This window comes from Culex pipiens, chromosome 2 (genome assembly GCF_016801865.2).
Source record: "Culex pipiens pallens isolate TS chromosome 2, TS_CPP_V2, whole genome shotgun sequence".
Lineage (NCBI taxonomy): Eukaryota > Metazoa > Arthropoda > Insecta > Diptera > Culicidae > Culex > Culex pipiens.
The window spans coordinates 181,840,528-181,857,682 of record NC_068938.1 but is presented as its reverse complement, the minus strand read 5'-3'; the positions used below and the strand labels follow the sequence as shown (position 1 = coordinate 181,857,682).

The 17,155-nt window shown below is 35.0% G+C and overlaps 2 protein-coding genes and 1 long non-coding RNA gene across 4 annotated transcripts; all 3 read left to right on the top strand.

Moving 5' to 3' along the window:
- Positions 1-2,323: 2,323 nt before the first annotated feature.
- LOC120429032 (uncharacterized) lies at positions 2,324-2,886 on the top strand. Of its 2 annotated transcripts, none has more exons than XM_039594172.2 (2): positions 2,324-2,463; positions 2,520-2,886. In XM_039594172.2, exons 1-2 carry the CDS (start codon positions 2,380-2,382, stop codon positions 2,811-2,813), a joined length of 378 nt encoding a protein of 125 aa, XP_039450106.1. In that variant the 5' UTR covers positions 2,324-2,379; the 3' UTR covers positions 2,814-2,886. The 2 variants fall into 2 exon arrangements, with proteins under 2 accessions (XP_039450106.1, XP_052563664.1); XM_052707704.1 differs by having other exon boundaries at positions 2,333-2,457.
- Positions 2,887-13,563: 10,677 nt separating this feature from the next.
- On the top strand, positions 13,564-14,055 carry LOC120428737 (uncharacterized). The gene is made up of 2 exons (XR_005607162.2): positions 13,564-13,713; positions 13,843-14,055. It is a non-coding gene; the product is annotated as an uncharacterized LOC120428737 (long non-coding RNA).
- Positions 14,056-16,221: 2,166 nt separating this feature from the next.
- Positions 16,222-17,099, top strand: LOC120428860 (uncharacterized). Its single transcript, XM_039593987.2, has 2 exons — positions 16,222-16,417; positions 16,494-17,099. Exons 1-2 carry the CDS (start codon positions 16,304-16,306, stop codon positions 16,734-16,736), a joined length of 357 nt encoding a protein of 118 aa, XP_039449921.1. The 5' UTR covers positions 16,222-16,303; the 3' UTR covers positions 16,737-17,099.
- Positions 17,100-17,155: the final 56 nt, after the last annotated feature.

Sequence of the window (17,155 nt, the reverse complement as noted above, 5' to 3'; positions counted from 1 at the left end):
AACACAACACAACACAACACAACACAACACAACACAACACAACACAACACAACACAACACAACACAACACAACACAACACAACACAACACAACACAACACAACACAACACAACACAACACAACACAACACAACACAACACAACACAACACAACACAACACAACACAACACAACACAACACAACACAACACAACACAACACAACACAACACAACACAACACAACACAACACAACACAACACAACACAACACAACACAACACAACACAACACAACACAACACAACACAACACAACACAACACAACACAACACAACACAACACAACACAACACAACACAACACAACACAACACAACACAACACAACACAACACAACACAACACAACACAACACAACACAACACAACACAACACAACACAACACAACACAACACAACACAACACAACACAACACAACACAACACAACACAACACAACACAACACAACACAACACAACACAACACAACACAACACAACACAACACAACACAACACAACACAACACAACACAACACAACACAACACAACACAACACAACACAACACAACACAACACAACACAACACAACACAACACAACACAACACAACACAACACAACACAACACAACACAACACAACACAACACAACACAACACAACACAACACAACACAACACAACACAACACAACACAACACAACACAACACAACACAACACAACACAACACAACACAACACAACACAACACAACACAACACAACACAACACAACACAACACAACACAACACAACACAACACAACACAACACAACACAACACAACACAACACAACACAACACAACACAACACAACACAACACAACACAACACAACACAACACAACACAACACAACACAACACAACACAACACAACACAACACAACACAACACAACACAACACAACACAACACAACACAACACAACACAACACAACACAACACAACACAACACAACACAACACAACACAACACAACACAACACAACACAACACAACACAACACAACACAACACAACACAACACAACACAACACAACACAACACAACACAACACAACACAACACAACACAACACAACACAACACAACACAACACAACACAACACAACACAACACAACACAACACAACACAACACAACACAACACAACACAACACAACACAACACAACACAACACAACACAACACAACACAACACAACACAACACAACACAACACAACACAACACAACACAACACAACACAACACAACACAACACAACACAACACAACACAACACAACACAACACAACACAACACAACACAACACAACACAACACAACACAACACAACACAACACAACACAACACAACACAACACAACACAACACAACACAACACAACACAACACAACACAACACAACACAACACAACACAACACAACACAACACAACACAACACAACACAACACAACACAACACAACACAACACAACACAACACAACACAACACAACACAACACAACACAACACAACACAACACAACACAACACAACACAACACAACACAACACAAGAATTTTCATTTATTATTTATGTTTTTTAAAAGATTGCTTAAAATATTTATTTAAAAAACCAAGGGTAAATCGATTTACCGTCATCTTATTCACCTTTAATTTAGAAGAAATTTCGCACACCAAACCTTTCCGCAATTTAGCGCACATGTGCGATCGCTCTCCCATATTTAAAAATCTATCACAATCAATCAAATCCCCTTGCTGCTGCCGACAGAGAGAAAGCGGCACCGCACAAAGAGCAGAGCGGCGCCAAATTTTGGACTAATGAAATAAATTGTTATAATAAAGTAAAACCCACATGATCCGAGCTGTTTCGCTCGCAAATTTGCAGGTATCGATGGCTAATAGAGGATGAGGGGATGAGTTTTGGATCAAAATTGCTCCAGAAAGTAAAACAAATCGTGCTAATTAGTGGAAGAGTAATTGTTTCCTTTTTTCTTTCGTTTTCTTTACCTTTTGCCAGTTTTTGGCGGTTTTAAACCGGGTGATGAAAGTTTGCACTTGAAAATGTGAACGAAATTGAAAACAAAATTAATGGTCGGCTGTTTTTGTTTCACTTTCGGTGCTTTTGGCTGGACGGTGGCTATCGCTGTTTTGAGTGTTAAAGGTTAAAACTGATTAATGATTTTAGGAAGGCACACAAGAAAAATAGAACTTTCAGCGTTTAAATAATAGGAATTGCTTGATTAATTTAATTTTACTGTGTTATTTCTTATACTTTCAGGCAAACATATTGCAGTCAGTCGTAGCAAGTTCGTCATTTGAGAGGGTTCTTCCAAAGTAAACATGAAATTTTACCTATTATTCCTTTTTACGACAATTTTGATTAGTTTGTGTGAATCACATGATTCGACTCTTCTTAAGGTTTTGGTAAAAATGAAATAAAACATTGTGTTGAACCTCAAAATAACTTCCGTTTTTCGCAGAATCGCATCCGGCGTGCTGAGCAGATTAACAACCAAAAACCGGTCAACTATGGATTTCCGGTGTTTGGGACCCCATCCTGGCCTACTTTTAACACCGGTGGAGGATGGTCACAGCAGCAGCAACCGGGTGGGTCTTTCGGCAACGGTGCTGGCCTAAATCTTCAAGGTAGGTTCGATTTCGGCGGAATCCCATCCGGCGGCAAGGGCAACCAGGTGAGCGCCGGGTCCACGTGCACGTACTCTAAGGATGGCAAGCAAAAGTGTCACCAGTGGGAGGACAAGAAGGGGCATTAGGAAGGGGCAAGTATTCACGACTTTTACGTTGTAATCATGAATAAAATACATACTACATAGAGTTATACAAAAACAAAAATAAATCTTTTATATAATAGGAATATTTTGAGAAAAAAATCCAATAACAGGAAAAAAATCTTAAATTCAATTTTTAGATTAAGTAAAACAAACAATATAGTTAAATTTCATGGGAACAATTCTGGAGTTTGTTTTGAAAAGGTCCAATAAACCAAATTTCCAGTTTTTCTTTTTGAGTGTTTTTAAAACCGCCTTCAGTCAAACTCTGGAATTAAATTGTTTCCCCTCAAGATACCAGAAAAAAACAGAAATGGATATCTATTTCATTGGTAATAACTGTTATAACTACCCGGGCAGACGGTAATAACAAAATTCATGCTATTTCAATAACAAATACTGTTAAAATAACAGAAAGTGTTATGGAATCTTCTTGAAAAATCCATTTTTACATAAGGGTTTAATAACAGTTTATGTTATTATAACAAAATTTGTTATTGGTCTGATATTGGTTGAAAGCCAAATCAACTTTGGAATAACATATTTTGTTATGGAAGTACTCCAAAGGTTATTGAGATGATCGGATTAGTTGTTAAAATAAAAAAAAATTATAACAAAGATTTATTCGAATAATAACTAAAAATGTTATTAGTCAGTTATTACAATAACAATCCAATGACAAAAAAAAATCATAACGACGAATAACAAATCTTGTTATAAATAACATAAAATGTTATTGGTCTAGTACAGGCCTGCCCAACGTCCGGCCCGCGGGCCGGATCCGGCCCGTGAAGCCATTTCATCCGGCCCACGATGGCTTTCTAAAATATTTCTATGATCGGCCCTTAAGGCTGTTCATGAAGTATTAAATAAATTAAATTATTGTCTGAATTAAAAAAATAAGCTTGAGATCAAATTTTAACATATTGCATTCTTCATGTTTGAATTTAATTCTTATAATTTTTATATTGATATTATTTAACTGAAAAAAATGTTCAGGAAAACAAAAATAAATTAAAGTAAAATTGTTAAATTTATGAAAAAACTTCTATTGTTATCTTAAAATTTACAAAAAAAGACTAAATGTTATTCTTTTCAGTTTTGACTGTGTTTACTTCAATTTGAAGTTTTTTTTTCCTATTTTCTTTTTTTTTTTAAATAAATAAGTAAGCAAATATAATGTATTTTTCCAGAACAACTTTTCAGTGATAAAGTTTTTTTTTTTAAAGAAGCTTAAAAATCAAATTATTCATACTGAAAATAGATCGGTGGAAATATTTTTAAAATATTTAAAAATGTATCAAAAACATGCAACGATTATTGAAATTGGAATGTTTTTTTTTATAAAAAAAATATATCAAGGTATTTAATTGGAATCGTCAAAAACAACACTATACAATTTTAAACAAGCAAAAATTAAAATAAGTCAAATAAACATTTTTTTTTATCAAATTATTCATTCTGAAAATAGATCGCTGGAAATATTTTTAAAATATTGAAAAATGTATCAAAAACTTCAAAAACTTGCAATGATATTTGAAATTGTAATGTTTTTTTTTATGAAAAAATTTATCAAGGTATTTAATTGCAATCGTCAAAAACAATATCTTTACAATTTTAAACAAGCAAACAAGCAAAAATTAAAATAAGTCAAATAACCAAATTTTTGAATGTTGTTTGTTTTTCATTTTTTAAATCAAGATATATGAATCATATTTGCAACACTAGTTCTTTTATGTATTTGGTTTAAAAAAACTCAATCATAAGAAAATTGAAAAAAATGTGTTTACTTTTTCAACTTTTATCATATTCAAAACAAAACATTCCAGTCAAAAAAAAACATCCTTTATCAAATATTAATTCCGGCCCGCCACTGCTTCAGAAAAATCAGATCTGGCCCGCAGGGCCAAAAGGTTGGGCACCCCTGGTCTAGTATTTTCAAATATCAAAAAATGTTATTCCCAAGTTATTACCGTCTGCTCGGGAGCTTGTTCACTCATATGAAATTTAGCTTAACATCCGGTCTGAAAATCTCTCCACATCATTTTGTGTAGATCTCACTTTGGAAGCGAACTTCTCAGATCGTGTGTTACATTTGGTTACTAACTTCGTGACGGTACGGTTGAAGTCCTGATCTTTGGTAAGTTTCTTAGTGAAAACTATTTTTTTAATTTAAAACAAGATTCTTAACAAATCGTCTTAAGAATAATTTAAATAGTACTTTGACAATTATTTTAAAGTTTTTGTAGCTGAGAGCATGCCATATTTTTTTTTCAAAATGGCGAGACTCTATCGAAATTTTCCAACTATGAATTGTTAAAGAAACTCTAAATAAATAAAACACATGCTTTACTTTCTTTGCAGATTTTGTATCATCCAGGTGCCATTTTGAAACAACACACTTGACCAAAAGCAACACAATGGGATTTTGGAAATCATTGGGATTTGCAGTGGTTACAGTGGTAGTTGTTGTTGTAATCATCGTTGCCACCGTCCTTGTGTTTGCGTAAATATTTCTTTGACTTTGGATCGATGAGACAAAGAAAAACGATCTATCTATTATACTGGTTTATAATAGGTGAGATCACTTCATGGTGACCACGCTGACAATATATATAATATACAGTTTATATATCAACGAATATTGAATTTCAATCATGTAACGATAACATTACGAATTAATAAAAATGACAAAATAAATTTCCTTACAATAAAATAAAAAAATTACTTCGAATACTGCCGAGTCGACGACCCCCCCCCCCCCCCTAAAAAATAGACACAACTTCAAAACTCACTCCATCTTGAAATGGTTTTCTCAAAAAAAAAAAAAAAAAAAGCGATCCTTTTTGCCTTCCTCACCTCAATGAGGAAAGGCTATAAAATCACTCGAAAAATGAACTTCTTTATTCGACCTCGTAGACCCACCTTCACGTATACCTATCGACTCAGAATCAAATTCTGGACAAATGTCTGTGCGTGTGTATGTCTGTAAGTCCGTGCACCGAAAAATATGCACACGATTATCTCCGGACTGGCTGAACCGATTTGGACCGTTTCAGTCTCATTCAATCCCGAGCAGACGGAAATAACTTACGAAGGTCAGTTTTTGATATTGTGAGAAGATCGGAATATGTTATTCGGATGATCGGATTAGTTGTTAAAATAACAAAAATCAATAACAAAGATTTGTTCGAAGAATAACTTAAACTGTTATTATGTTGTTATTGCAATAACAAACCAATAACACAGAAGGAATCATGAAGGAATAACAAGATGTGTTATTTTGTGCGGAGAGGTGGAGCAGCATAATAACAAAAAATGTTATTGAACTTGTATGTCTCCATAACAAAAAAAGTTATTGTTTTGGTTTATTTGTAATTTGCAAATAAACCTGCTGTTGCCATAACTCCTCTGTACTAGTCAGGGCTGCAGAGTCGGGATCCTCCAAGCGACTTTGAATCCATACTTTGAAGACAACTCCGACTCTGGATGCAGGATATGACGTCAACGACGACTTCAGCTCTCTAAAAATACCCGACTTCACATATTCCGACTCCAAGTAAAAGTTGCTGAAAATTTGCTGAATCCGATGCAGTCTCCGAGGTCTCACTCCAGCTCGAACTTCAACGTCAGCTCCGACTTCCTGGCTCTGTGAAAATAATAACAGTTTTTGTTATTCACACATCAAAAATTCTCATTAAATAAATCAATTCCGTTAGGGAATAAAACAAAATTTAAAAAAAAATGAACTCTCAAAAGTTAATTTTATCGGATTAATTTTAGCTTGAAACCCCATTTCATGGTGAAATAAATGACCCCGATAAAATTGGTCAAAATTATTTCATAGTGCTAGCCAATTTTAGCAAAGTCCCTTAGGGGGTATATCAAATAATTAAAAAAATCAACTTTCAAAATTTCAACTTTTTAGAATAATTTTAGCTTAAGGACCCCATTTCATGGCCAAAATAATGACCCTGACGAAATTGGTCAAAATTATCCCATAGTTCTAGCCAATTTTAGCAAAGTCCCTTAGGGGGTATATCAAATAATTAAAAAAATCAACTTTCAAAATTTCAACTTTTTAGAATAATTTTAGCTTAAGGACCCCATTTCATGGCCAAAATAATGACCCTGACGAAATTGGTCAAAATTATCCCATAGTTCTAGCCAATTTTAGCAAAGTCCCTTAGGGGGTATATCAAATAATTAAAAAAATCAACTTTCAAAATTTCAACTTTTTAGAATAATTTTAGCTTAAGGACCCCATTTCATGGCCAAAATAATGACCCTGACGAAATTGGTCAAAATTATCCCATAGTTCTAGCCAATTTTAGCAAAGTCCCTTAGGGGATATATCAAATTTAATTAAAAAAAATCAACTTTCAAAATTTCAACTTTTTAGAATAATTTTAGCTTAGGGACCCCATTTCATGGCCAAAATAATGACCCTGACGAAATTGGTCAAAATTATCCCATAGTTCTAGCCAATTTTAGCAAAGTCCCTTAAGGGATATATCAAATAATTAAAAAAATCAACTTTCAAAATTTCAACTTTTTAGAATAATTTTAGCTTAAGGAGCCCATTTCATGGCCCAAAAAATAATAACCCCGACGAAATTGGTCAAAATTATCCCATAGTTCTAGCCAATTTTAGCAAAGTCCCTTAGGGGATATATCAAATAATTAAAAAAAAACAACTTTCAAAATTTCAACTTTTTAGAATAATTTTAGCTTAAGGACCCCATTTCATGGCCAAAATAATGACCCCGACGAAATTAGACAAAATTATCCCAAAGATTTAAACATATTTAACAAAAGAAAAAATAATAACAGATTATGTTATGGACACTTAGAAACTTTTCCATTTATGCGATTTATGGTAATTTTATTACTAAGTCAGTATACCGAACGAATACCAAATTTTGTTATTAGAAGAGTTTTTGAAATGTATAACATTTCCTCTTATTAGCGTGTTATTAAACATTTTCAATATAATATCACTTCAATACCAAATTTTGTTATTTTATCAGAAACTGTTATTATTTTTTCTTCTTGAAGTTGAACTTCAGGATAAAATAATAACACTTTTTGTTATTTTAATAGGATTTGTTATTGAAATATTATTAATTTTGTTATTACCGTCTGCCCGGGTATCCGTCTTGCGGTCCCACAAGACCCTAGTTAATATTATAAAGTACTTCAAAAGTTATGCTAAAAAAACGATATTAGCTAAACTTCGGAAGATTGTAAAAAGGGTGGTTTTTTGTAAGAAAACCTGTTTTGCTAAATATTGTTAGAAAGGTAATTGAAAGACCTTTTCAACGCGTTCAAAAGATTGCAGATCTGACAATCCCATCAAAAGTTATGTGCACTTAAGTGTTATTTATACACTTTTTTGAGGCCGGATCTCAAATATTTTGATGATTAAGCTGTCCGGATCTATCATGCGCCCTATCGTAAGAAAGGTAATCAAAAGATCTTTCCAACGAGCTCAAAAGATTGAAGATTTGACAACCCTATCAAAAGTTATAAGTACACTAAAGTTTTTAATTCACTTTTTTTTAGGCCGGATCTCAGATATTTTGATAAAAATAAGTGTTATTTATACACTTTTTTGAGGCTGTGTTGTGTAATCACTTTATGAATACGAGGAAGGCACCACCCACCTAAAGCATGAGCATGAGCATGAGAGATCACCCATGGTTGCCCCTCCGTTGCTGAACAGAACCGTAATATCCTTCAGTGTCTTGCGAACCTTCGTGGTGAACGGACACTAGAGCTGCGGTATTTTTTACTACCTAAGCTCAGAGTTATTTCAAAACAAAATTCACAGTCTTTTTAAAGACTACCTGAGTTATTTTCCAAAATTCTAAACAGTCTTTTCAAGACTAACACCACCTGAAATTTTGTTGTATTTTACAAACGAAGCCATCTTTTTAAGAGAACTTTGCTTGCAAAATGCGTCAAAACAAAGGTAAACGCAAATCTTCTGAAGATTTGGTCGTTACGTCGGTGAAGCGTTTGAACGCTAAACCGGCTAACGGAAACAGAAAAAGAAAACAGCCTCTTCTGAGGTCTGATTCTGATTCTGAATGTGAGGTCAATCCTCCAATTCCATTGACAAACAGTTTCGGTGTTTTATCCGAAACTGATGACAAGGAACCTTCTCCTCGTACTGAGCCTTCTGCCGTCGAGAAACGAGTAAAGGCTCCGCCAATTGTTGTGACTTCCGTCTCCGATTTGGCCAGCTTTCGAATGCAACTGAAAAATTGCAAGGAAACTTGCAATTTGAAGGTTTCGTTCCAGCTTGGTCGAAGAGGAGAATGTCGCTTGTTGACGGAATCTTTACAAGATCACCAAACTTTTGTTGGTTATTTGAAAAACCACAAACACAATTTCTACACGTATGAGACCAAGAATGCTCGGCCATTCAAGGCGGTCTTGAAAGGTCTCTCCAACGACTTGTCGGTGGATGAGATCAAAAACGAACTTAAGGTGTTGCTTGGCTTTGCCCCATCCCAAGTAATACCAATGAAGAAAAAATCAAACGGGAATATTTCTCGCTTTGGTTTGATTTCACAATTTTATCTGATTCATTTCAACAGAAATGAAATTAACAATTTGAAACTTTTGGACAAAGTACAGTTTTTGTTCCATGTACGGGTAAAGTGGGAGCATTTTATGAAACATGGCGGTAATGGCCAGAATCTGACCCAGTGCCGGCGTTGCCAGGCATTCGGTCACGGTACTGATCATTGCGCCATGGTTCTAAAATGCATGGTTTGCGGGGATTCTTCTCACGACAAGGACAATTGTCCCGTGAAAGAAGTCACCCAATTTAAATGTGCAAATTGTGGTGGAAATCACAAATCAAATTTCTGGGATTGCCCCATCAGAAAAAAGGTTTTGGATTCTCGTGCTAAGCATCAGCCGAAATCCAAACCGAAATTTTCTCAAAGTCAGGTTGTACCTGCATCTTTAAATCAAACGTTCGTGCTGTCTCACTCGAACAATTCTAGAAATACCCCTACCGTGGAAAAGTTAGGTAACAACAATGGCATTTCTTATGCTAACGTCATTTCGGGTTCGGGTTCATCCACGAATTTTAAATCCTCTACCAATCTTTCTGAAATTGGGCAGGTACCTCAAATCTCATTTGAAAATTTTTCTGCTGGCAACGCCTTGGGATCTTCTGATCTCGGCGATGTTACGTTTGAAAAAATGACTTTTTTGCAAAACTCACTGTTTGGTTTGATTCAAACAATGAGTAATGCTACATCCATGATGGAAGCTATCCAGATTGGATTAAAATTTGCGAATGATGTTGTTCTTACCCTGAAGTTTAATCATGGATCTAAGTAATTCCATCAATATTATGAATTTTAATGCTCGCTCTTTAAAAGCGAAAGAAAATGAATTTTTCAACTTTTTACGAGTTCATAACGTGCATGTTGCTGTTATAACCGAAACATTTTTAAAAACTGGCACTTATTTGAAAAGTGATCCAGATTATAAAGTTATAACTAATAACCGAATGAATCGAAATGGCGGTGGAGTTGCAATAGTTATCCACCGTAGTATGACTTATAGCACTTTACGTGACTTTAAGTTAAAAGTTATTGAAAGTTTGGGCATTGAACTTGAAACTTCTTTTGGGAAAATTATGATTGCAGCTGCATATTTGCCATTCCAATGCACTGGGGAAAATAAAAATTATTTCAAAGGGGATTTGAATAAACTTACTCGGCATAGATCTCGATTTTTGATCATCGGTGATTTTAATGCCAAACACCAATCTTGGAATAATTCTAAAGTAAATTCCAATGGTAAAATTCTGTTCAGAGATTACACTTCTGGTCTTTATTCGGTTTTATACCCGAATGGGCCAACTTGCTTTTCTTCTGTTAGAAATCCATCAACAATTGATTTGGTTTTGACAAATCAAAGTCAGTATTGTGGTCCTTTAGTGACTCATGCTGATTTTGATTCTGATCACCTTCCAGTAACTTTTTCACTTTCTCATGAAGCAGTTACCAGACCCAATAGTTCTGTGTTTAATTACCACAAAGCTAATTGGGACAGGTATCAGCATCATATTGAGAATAATTTGAATCATGATTTTGTTTTAGAAACCAAAGCTGATATTGATTCAGCCTTGGAATCTTTAACTAATGCAATTTTGGATGCTAGGAATATTGCTATTCCTAAAGTCCAAGTCAAATTTGATTCTCCCATTATTGATGACGATCTTCAGCTTCTGATTCGTCTGAAAAATGTTCGCCGAAGACAGTATCAACGTTCTCGTGATCCTGCACTGAAGCGAATTCAAAAAGATTTGCAAAAGGTTATTGACCACAGATTCACTCTCCTGCGAAATGAAAAGTTCGCAAGAGATGTCGAACAAATTAAACCTTATTCCAAACCTTTTTGGAAACTTTCAAAGGTTCTTAAGAAACCTCAAAAACCCATCCCTTCTTTAAAAGATGGTGATAATATTCTATTAACTAATGGGGAAAAAGCTCAAAAACTTGCTCAGCAGTTTGAGAGTGCTCATAATTTCAACTTGAATGTTTTGAGTCCTATTGAAAATCAAATTTCAATAGAATTTCAGAATATTGTTGAACAAGAATTTTCATCAGATGAAGTTTTTAATACGGATCTGAATGAAATAAAATCTATTATCAAAAAATTTAAAAATATGAAAGCCCCTGGTGAGGATGGCATTTTTTACATTTTAATTAAAAAATTACCAGAATCAACTTTAAGTTGCTTGGTCAAAATTTTCAACAAATGTTTTGATTTGGCATATTTTCCCAGTAGTTGGAAAAATGCCAAAGTAATTCCGATTTTGAAACCGGATAAAAATCCTGCTGAAGCCTCAAGCTATCGGCCCATTAGTTTGCTTTCATCTATTAGTAAATTATTCGAAAGAATAATTCTTAATAGAATGATGACGCACATTAATGAAAATTCAATTTTCGCTGATGAGCAGTTTGGATTTCGCCTTGGGCATTCAACTACTCATCAGTTGTTGAGAGTTTCAAATTTAATTCGAAGCAACAAATCTGAGGGCTATTCTACTGGCGCTGCTCTTCTAGACATAGAAAAAGCATTTGACAGTGTTTGGCATAAAGGTTTGATTGCGAAATTGAAAAGGTTTAATTTTCCGATTTATATCGTGAAAATTATTCAAAATTATTTGACGGATCGTACTCTGCAGGTATGTTATCAGAATAGCAAATCTGATCAACTACCTGTACGTGCTGGCGTCCCTCAAGGAAGCATTTTGGGTCCAATTTTATACAATATTTTTACTTCTGACTTGCCTGATTTGCCCCCAGGATGTCAGAAATCACTTTTTGCTGATGACACAAGCATCTCCGCCAAAGGCAGAAGCCTTCGTGTCATCACAAGAAGATTACAAAAAAGCTTGGATATTTTCAATTCTTATTTGAAAGAATGGAAAATTACTCCAAATGCTGCAAAAACTCAACTTATTATTTTCCCTCACAAACCAAGGGCTGTTTTTCTTAAACCAAAAAGTCATCACATTATAAAGATGAATGAGGTAAATTTAAAGTGGGAGGATCAAGTGAAATATCTTGGACTTGGTTTTGACAAAAACCTTACTTACAAGGATCACATTGAAAGTATCCAGGTTAAATGTAACAAATATATTAAATGTTTGTATCCACTTATAAACAGGAATTCTAGACTTTGTCTCAAGAATAAACTGTTAATATATAAACAAATTTTCAGACCTGCCATGCTTTATGCTGTGCCGATCTGGACAAGCTGTTGCTTAACCAGGAAGAAAAAACTTCAGAGGATTCAGAACAAAATTCTGAAAATGATTCTAAAACTTCCTCCCTGGTTCAGCACCAGTGAACTTCATCAATTAGCCGAAGTTGACACTTTGGATGTTATGTCCAATAAGATAATTGATGCATTTCGACAAAAATCATTGCAGTCTTCAGCTGCATTGATCCGCTCTTTATATAGTTTATAAGTTAGTTTTAAGGTATCCCTTTTCCCTTTTGTACATGTAGGACCTCCTACATTTGAAATCACTGAATAGCGAAAGCTACAATATTTCATGAATAAATGAAAGTTGCTAGTATTTAAAATTGAGGTGAAAAGTCATCGTTTGTGATTGGACACTCAATAATATTTTAATTGAATGAATGTACATGGAAAAGAAATTTAAATAAATATAAATTTAAAAAAAAAAAAAAAAAAAAACCGTAATATCCTTTCAGCACTACTGATTATATGCTTCGACGATCTAGTGGTGATTCCCTTATCAACAGCATGTATGAATGCGCTGAAAAGATAAAACACCATGATTGCTAAAGCTAGATCAGTTGCGAACAGGTAACAGTCATTGGCCACCAACGGCGCCCGCCATGTCAGTTTGTAGATCTCGATTTTAAGGGACGGGAATGTTAGTTAGCGCAGGTTGCTACTAGGGCAGCTGATTTACTCTGTGCTTACACCCCACAAGCGCCAGGAACCTGAAAATTTGTTAGTAGGATAGGGTGTTTGGTCAGGATTCATCATAGAAGATGATGATGCGACCCAAAATCATAGTGTTTGTTGAAGGTATTATGTTTTATTGTCAAGGCTAGGAAGGCACCACCCACCTAAAGGTGGATTAAGTAACGTTTTTTGTGAGCCGTTGTTCGTTCGCTCTTTTCAGTGAACCGGCTCTTGAGTGGCTCGCTCTATTTTGCCCACCTCTAGTTTGCTTGTTTTCAAGAAAATAAAGTAAACATCACTCGTTCTACATATAACTACACACCAAACTATGCGGATGGCGATAACCACATTTGAATAAGTGTCTTGTGGCAGTACAGTCATATCTCTAGGATTGGTTGGATTTCGAGTAAGTTTCTTTGTTAATTAGCAGTCTATTGCTGCTTTTTCAAGCATTTATAATAGATGATTCAAGTTATTGTAGAAATCTTAAATTCTAAGAATGTTTTATATTACAAACATCCCCTGTTTTTTGCAGATTGATCGAGACGACAAACTAAACCAAAAGCAACGTGATGAACTATAGGAATTCGGTCGTCTTAGCTGGTGTGCTAACAATAGTGATCGTTATTATTTTTGTAATGATTGGATTTTGATTTGATAGTACGAATGGATCCTTCCGTTATACTGGTATATAATCGATGAGATCCCAGTGCAATAACCGAATAATATACAAACTGATTGCTATGTATTTTATTTTGTTCTATTTTGATGTTAATGAAAACAAACTAATGTCCGAAAACACCTGAAAGTTTATTAACAAGAAGGAATCTTCCTGAAATATTATTTCTGTTTATGTTGATTGTTTTTGATGGATTTTATAAATGGATATAAAAGTATGGTCAAAAGTCAAAAAACGTTTCATTCTCGTGTAGAAATTATTTCAGAAGAATATTGCTCAATTTGAAGTACTTTTTTCGTTTACTTTTTTCAAAAATCTTTGATTATCCGAATCCTCGAATATCTTAAAAATTTAATCATCCAACATCTGAAGTTCCTGAAAGAAACTTAGGATGATCAAATCTTATTTTTTTGCGTTTTCTTTTTGTTATTTTTAAAAATGTTGTTCAACTTTAGCTACCCCAAATTATCTTAATTCGTTTGATTAAGGGGTTACATACATGCAAATCGTCAAAAATGTCAGAGGTTGGTATGAGCACACATTTACACTTTTTTTTAAATCTTTTTGCAGGGCATTAAAAAATACATTTTCATCTATTAACAAAATAACTTTTGGACGTACCATTGCCGAGTTATAGCTATTTTTAGTTAGCAGTTTCAAAAAACGGGTGCCGCGATATCTCAACCCGACCAAATCGGCTCAAAATTATAATGAAGACTCGTTAAACCTATCCTGTGTGCATGACGAAGGCCAATTTTCAAAAACTAATGAACAAAAAAAGATAAAAATATGTTCCTATATTCCTTATAAAAAATCGACAGTTTTATTTTTTAAAAGAGCAAAATATTAATATCGGGCTTTCTCATGCACACGGCATATCTCTTGGGAATCTTCACCCCAAATTTCAGCCAATTTGATCCTATCTCGAGATATCGTGGTGCCCCTAAAAAGGTGGACAGTTCACAATTTCGCCATGCGCAAAGCGAACTTAATCGTCTCTTACTCAGTTCAGTCACGAAATATCTTCATGAAACTTTCAGGAGTGATTTTTAGTCATGTTTATAGTGAATTTTGTAAATTTTCTGTAATAAGAAATTTTGTGATTTCTTCATGTATGTATGTATGTGGCCGATTTTGTATGCATAAAAGGCCGAAGGCGGAAATTTGAGTAAAATATGCTGTGGAATCTTTCAGCTAATGGGTTTTTAATTTTTGGCCTGGTATGAAAATCGACGAAAATAGGCCCTGGCAAAATTGTCAGCCAAATCGGTGCAGATTTGGCGAGGTTGTAGAGCAAAAAGGCAATTTGCTGGAAGAATTTGGTGATTCAAACCAAGATTTGAACCGAAAATCATCCAAAAGTTGTGATTTTGTTTTAGAAAATCGCCAAAACTGCACCGATATGACTGACAATTTTATCAGGGCCAAATTTTGACCCATAAAGAAGCCTACCTTGATTGAAAACTAAAAGCTTGATTTTTTTTTGTTTTTATCTGTTTTCATACAAGGCCAAAAACTTTTTAGGTCGATAAGTTCCCGGATGGATTTTGCTCAAATTCCGGCCAGTGCATAGAAAGTCGACAATTTAATGTTCAGATCGATCCGAGGTACTTTTGCAAAACGGATTAAACTACCGCCACTTAAAAGTAGGCTTCTGTTTGCTTCAAAATAAGACCCTGGTGAAATTTTCAGTCAAATGAGTGATTTGTTTTTTGATTTTTTCATACAAGGCATGCTGAGCTACCGTGGCCGTGAGGTTACGAGGATTGCCTTGTAAGCGGAAGGTAATGGGTTCGATTCCTGTCTGGCTCGGCAAAGTCTGATCCCTTAAAATAGTATAAATCTGTAGGGGATGGGTTTCGACTGGCGGCGTGCTGGATTTCCAATTAAGAGGTCGGGAGTTCGTTTCTCGTACCGGGATGATGAAGAAGGATAAAAATTAAAAACCTCTCGGCCGATAGGATGAATTTTGCTCAAATTTCGGCTTATTTTTGAATTTTATATCGATCGTTCTGAGGAACTTTTTGCAAAACGGATCACGCTTATGCTTATGGATGATCCGGAAAAAACATTAAATTTAGTCTTTTAGGACTTTTTCAAATCTTCAGTGCGGTCACCGTTTTGAGAACAAACTGGAAAGTGTCAAACCTAAAACAGAGGTTTTGCTTTGTTGATTTGTTTTGTTTTTCTTGGTAGGTAAAAGGACGAAAATTATTTTTTTTTTCAATTCGCTAGTTCGTTGGAAGATCTTTCAAAATTGCCAAATTTTGTATTTCCCTTTAGGTTAAGCTGTTACATTTGTTCAAAACTATCCGGCATGTGGTCATCGTTTCGTCGTATGTTGCCCGCGTTGACGGTGGGCGTGGCGAACGCATTGCTCTTTGGAGCTTGCCCAGCTATGCGGATCTGTCCCGTGATGGCCTCTTTCATGGTGAGTTTTCTTCAGTTGTTGTTGATTGAAACAAATTTCGGCAAAACTCAGAATTTATTATTTCTATGTTTTGCAGGGCCTTGCTCCTCATGACCCTTTGTTCGAGTTGAAACGGCAGCACTCGTCCGTTTGGAGCAAAATCAAAGAAGGGGCCATTCGAGTTTTTGGTGGAATGGTTCAGGCCGGAATTGGGCTGACCTGCCTCGTAGGAAGTACGTTCCCTCCGGCTGCTCCCTTTTGCACTGTTGCCTACGTAGCCGGAGTATTCGGGGTGCAGTATGTGGTCGAGAAAGCGGTTAAGAAATGTTACGGAATGTGAAGGAGGTGTCGATTTTTTGTGACGGATTCATCTGTTATAATTGGGTACTAAAGCCCTATGTAAATTTTTATGTACAACGGTAAAAAACACGATCAAAAACCATTTCTGATCACTTTTTTTCATTTTAATACAAAAAAAAAAGACAAGACAACATTTTTTCGATGGATCAACTATGGTCCCCTTGAAACGAGCTGTCAAGTAGGAGCTTTTCTGTCAAGAAGGACCGCGAGGTTAATTTTCCAAAATTGATTTAAAAATCCATTTAAAACTCTTTGTGGTCGTACAAAGGGTCATTGTACTCAGAAAAATAAGCTTTATCACTGTAAACAATAATATTAGAAATCTAAGCTTCATTTTAGGACCCAATTGGTTGTAACATAAATTAATCCATTATATTGATGTCATCTGCTGTGATGTTT

Excerpts from the sequence above, each read along its gene's own strand:
- LOC120429032 (XM_039594172.2), top strand. The coding sequence starts at position 2,380 with ATGAAATTTTACCTATTATTCCTTTTTACGACAATTTTGATTAGTTTG. Across the intron at positions 2,464-2,519 it reads CGACTCTTCTTAAGGTTTTG|AATCGCATCCGGCGTGCTGA; the intron begins GTAAAAATGAAA and ends CGTTTTTCGCAG.
- LOC120428860 (XM_039593987.2), top strand. The coding sequence starts at position 16,304 with ATGTGGTCATCGTTTCGTCGTATGTTGCCCGCGTTGACGGTGGGCGTG. Across the intron at positions 16,418-16,493 it reads CCGTGATGGCCTCTTTCATG|GGCCTTGCTCCTCATGACCC; the intron begins GTGAGTTTTCTT and ends TATGTTTTGCAG.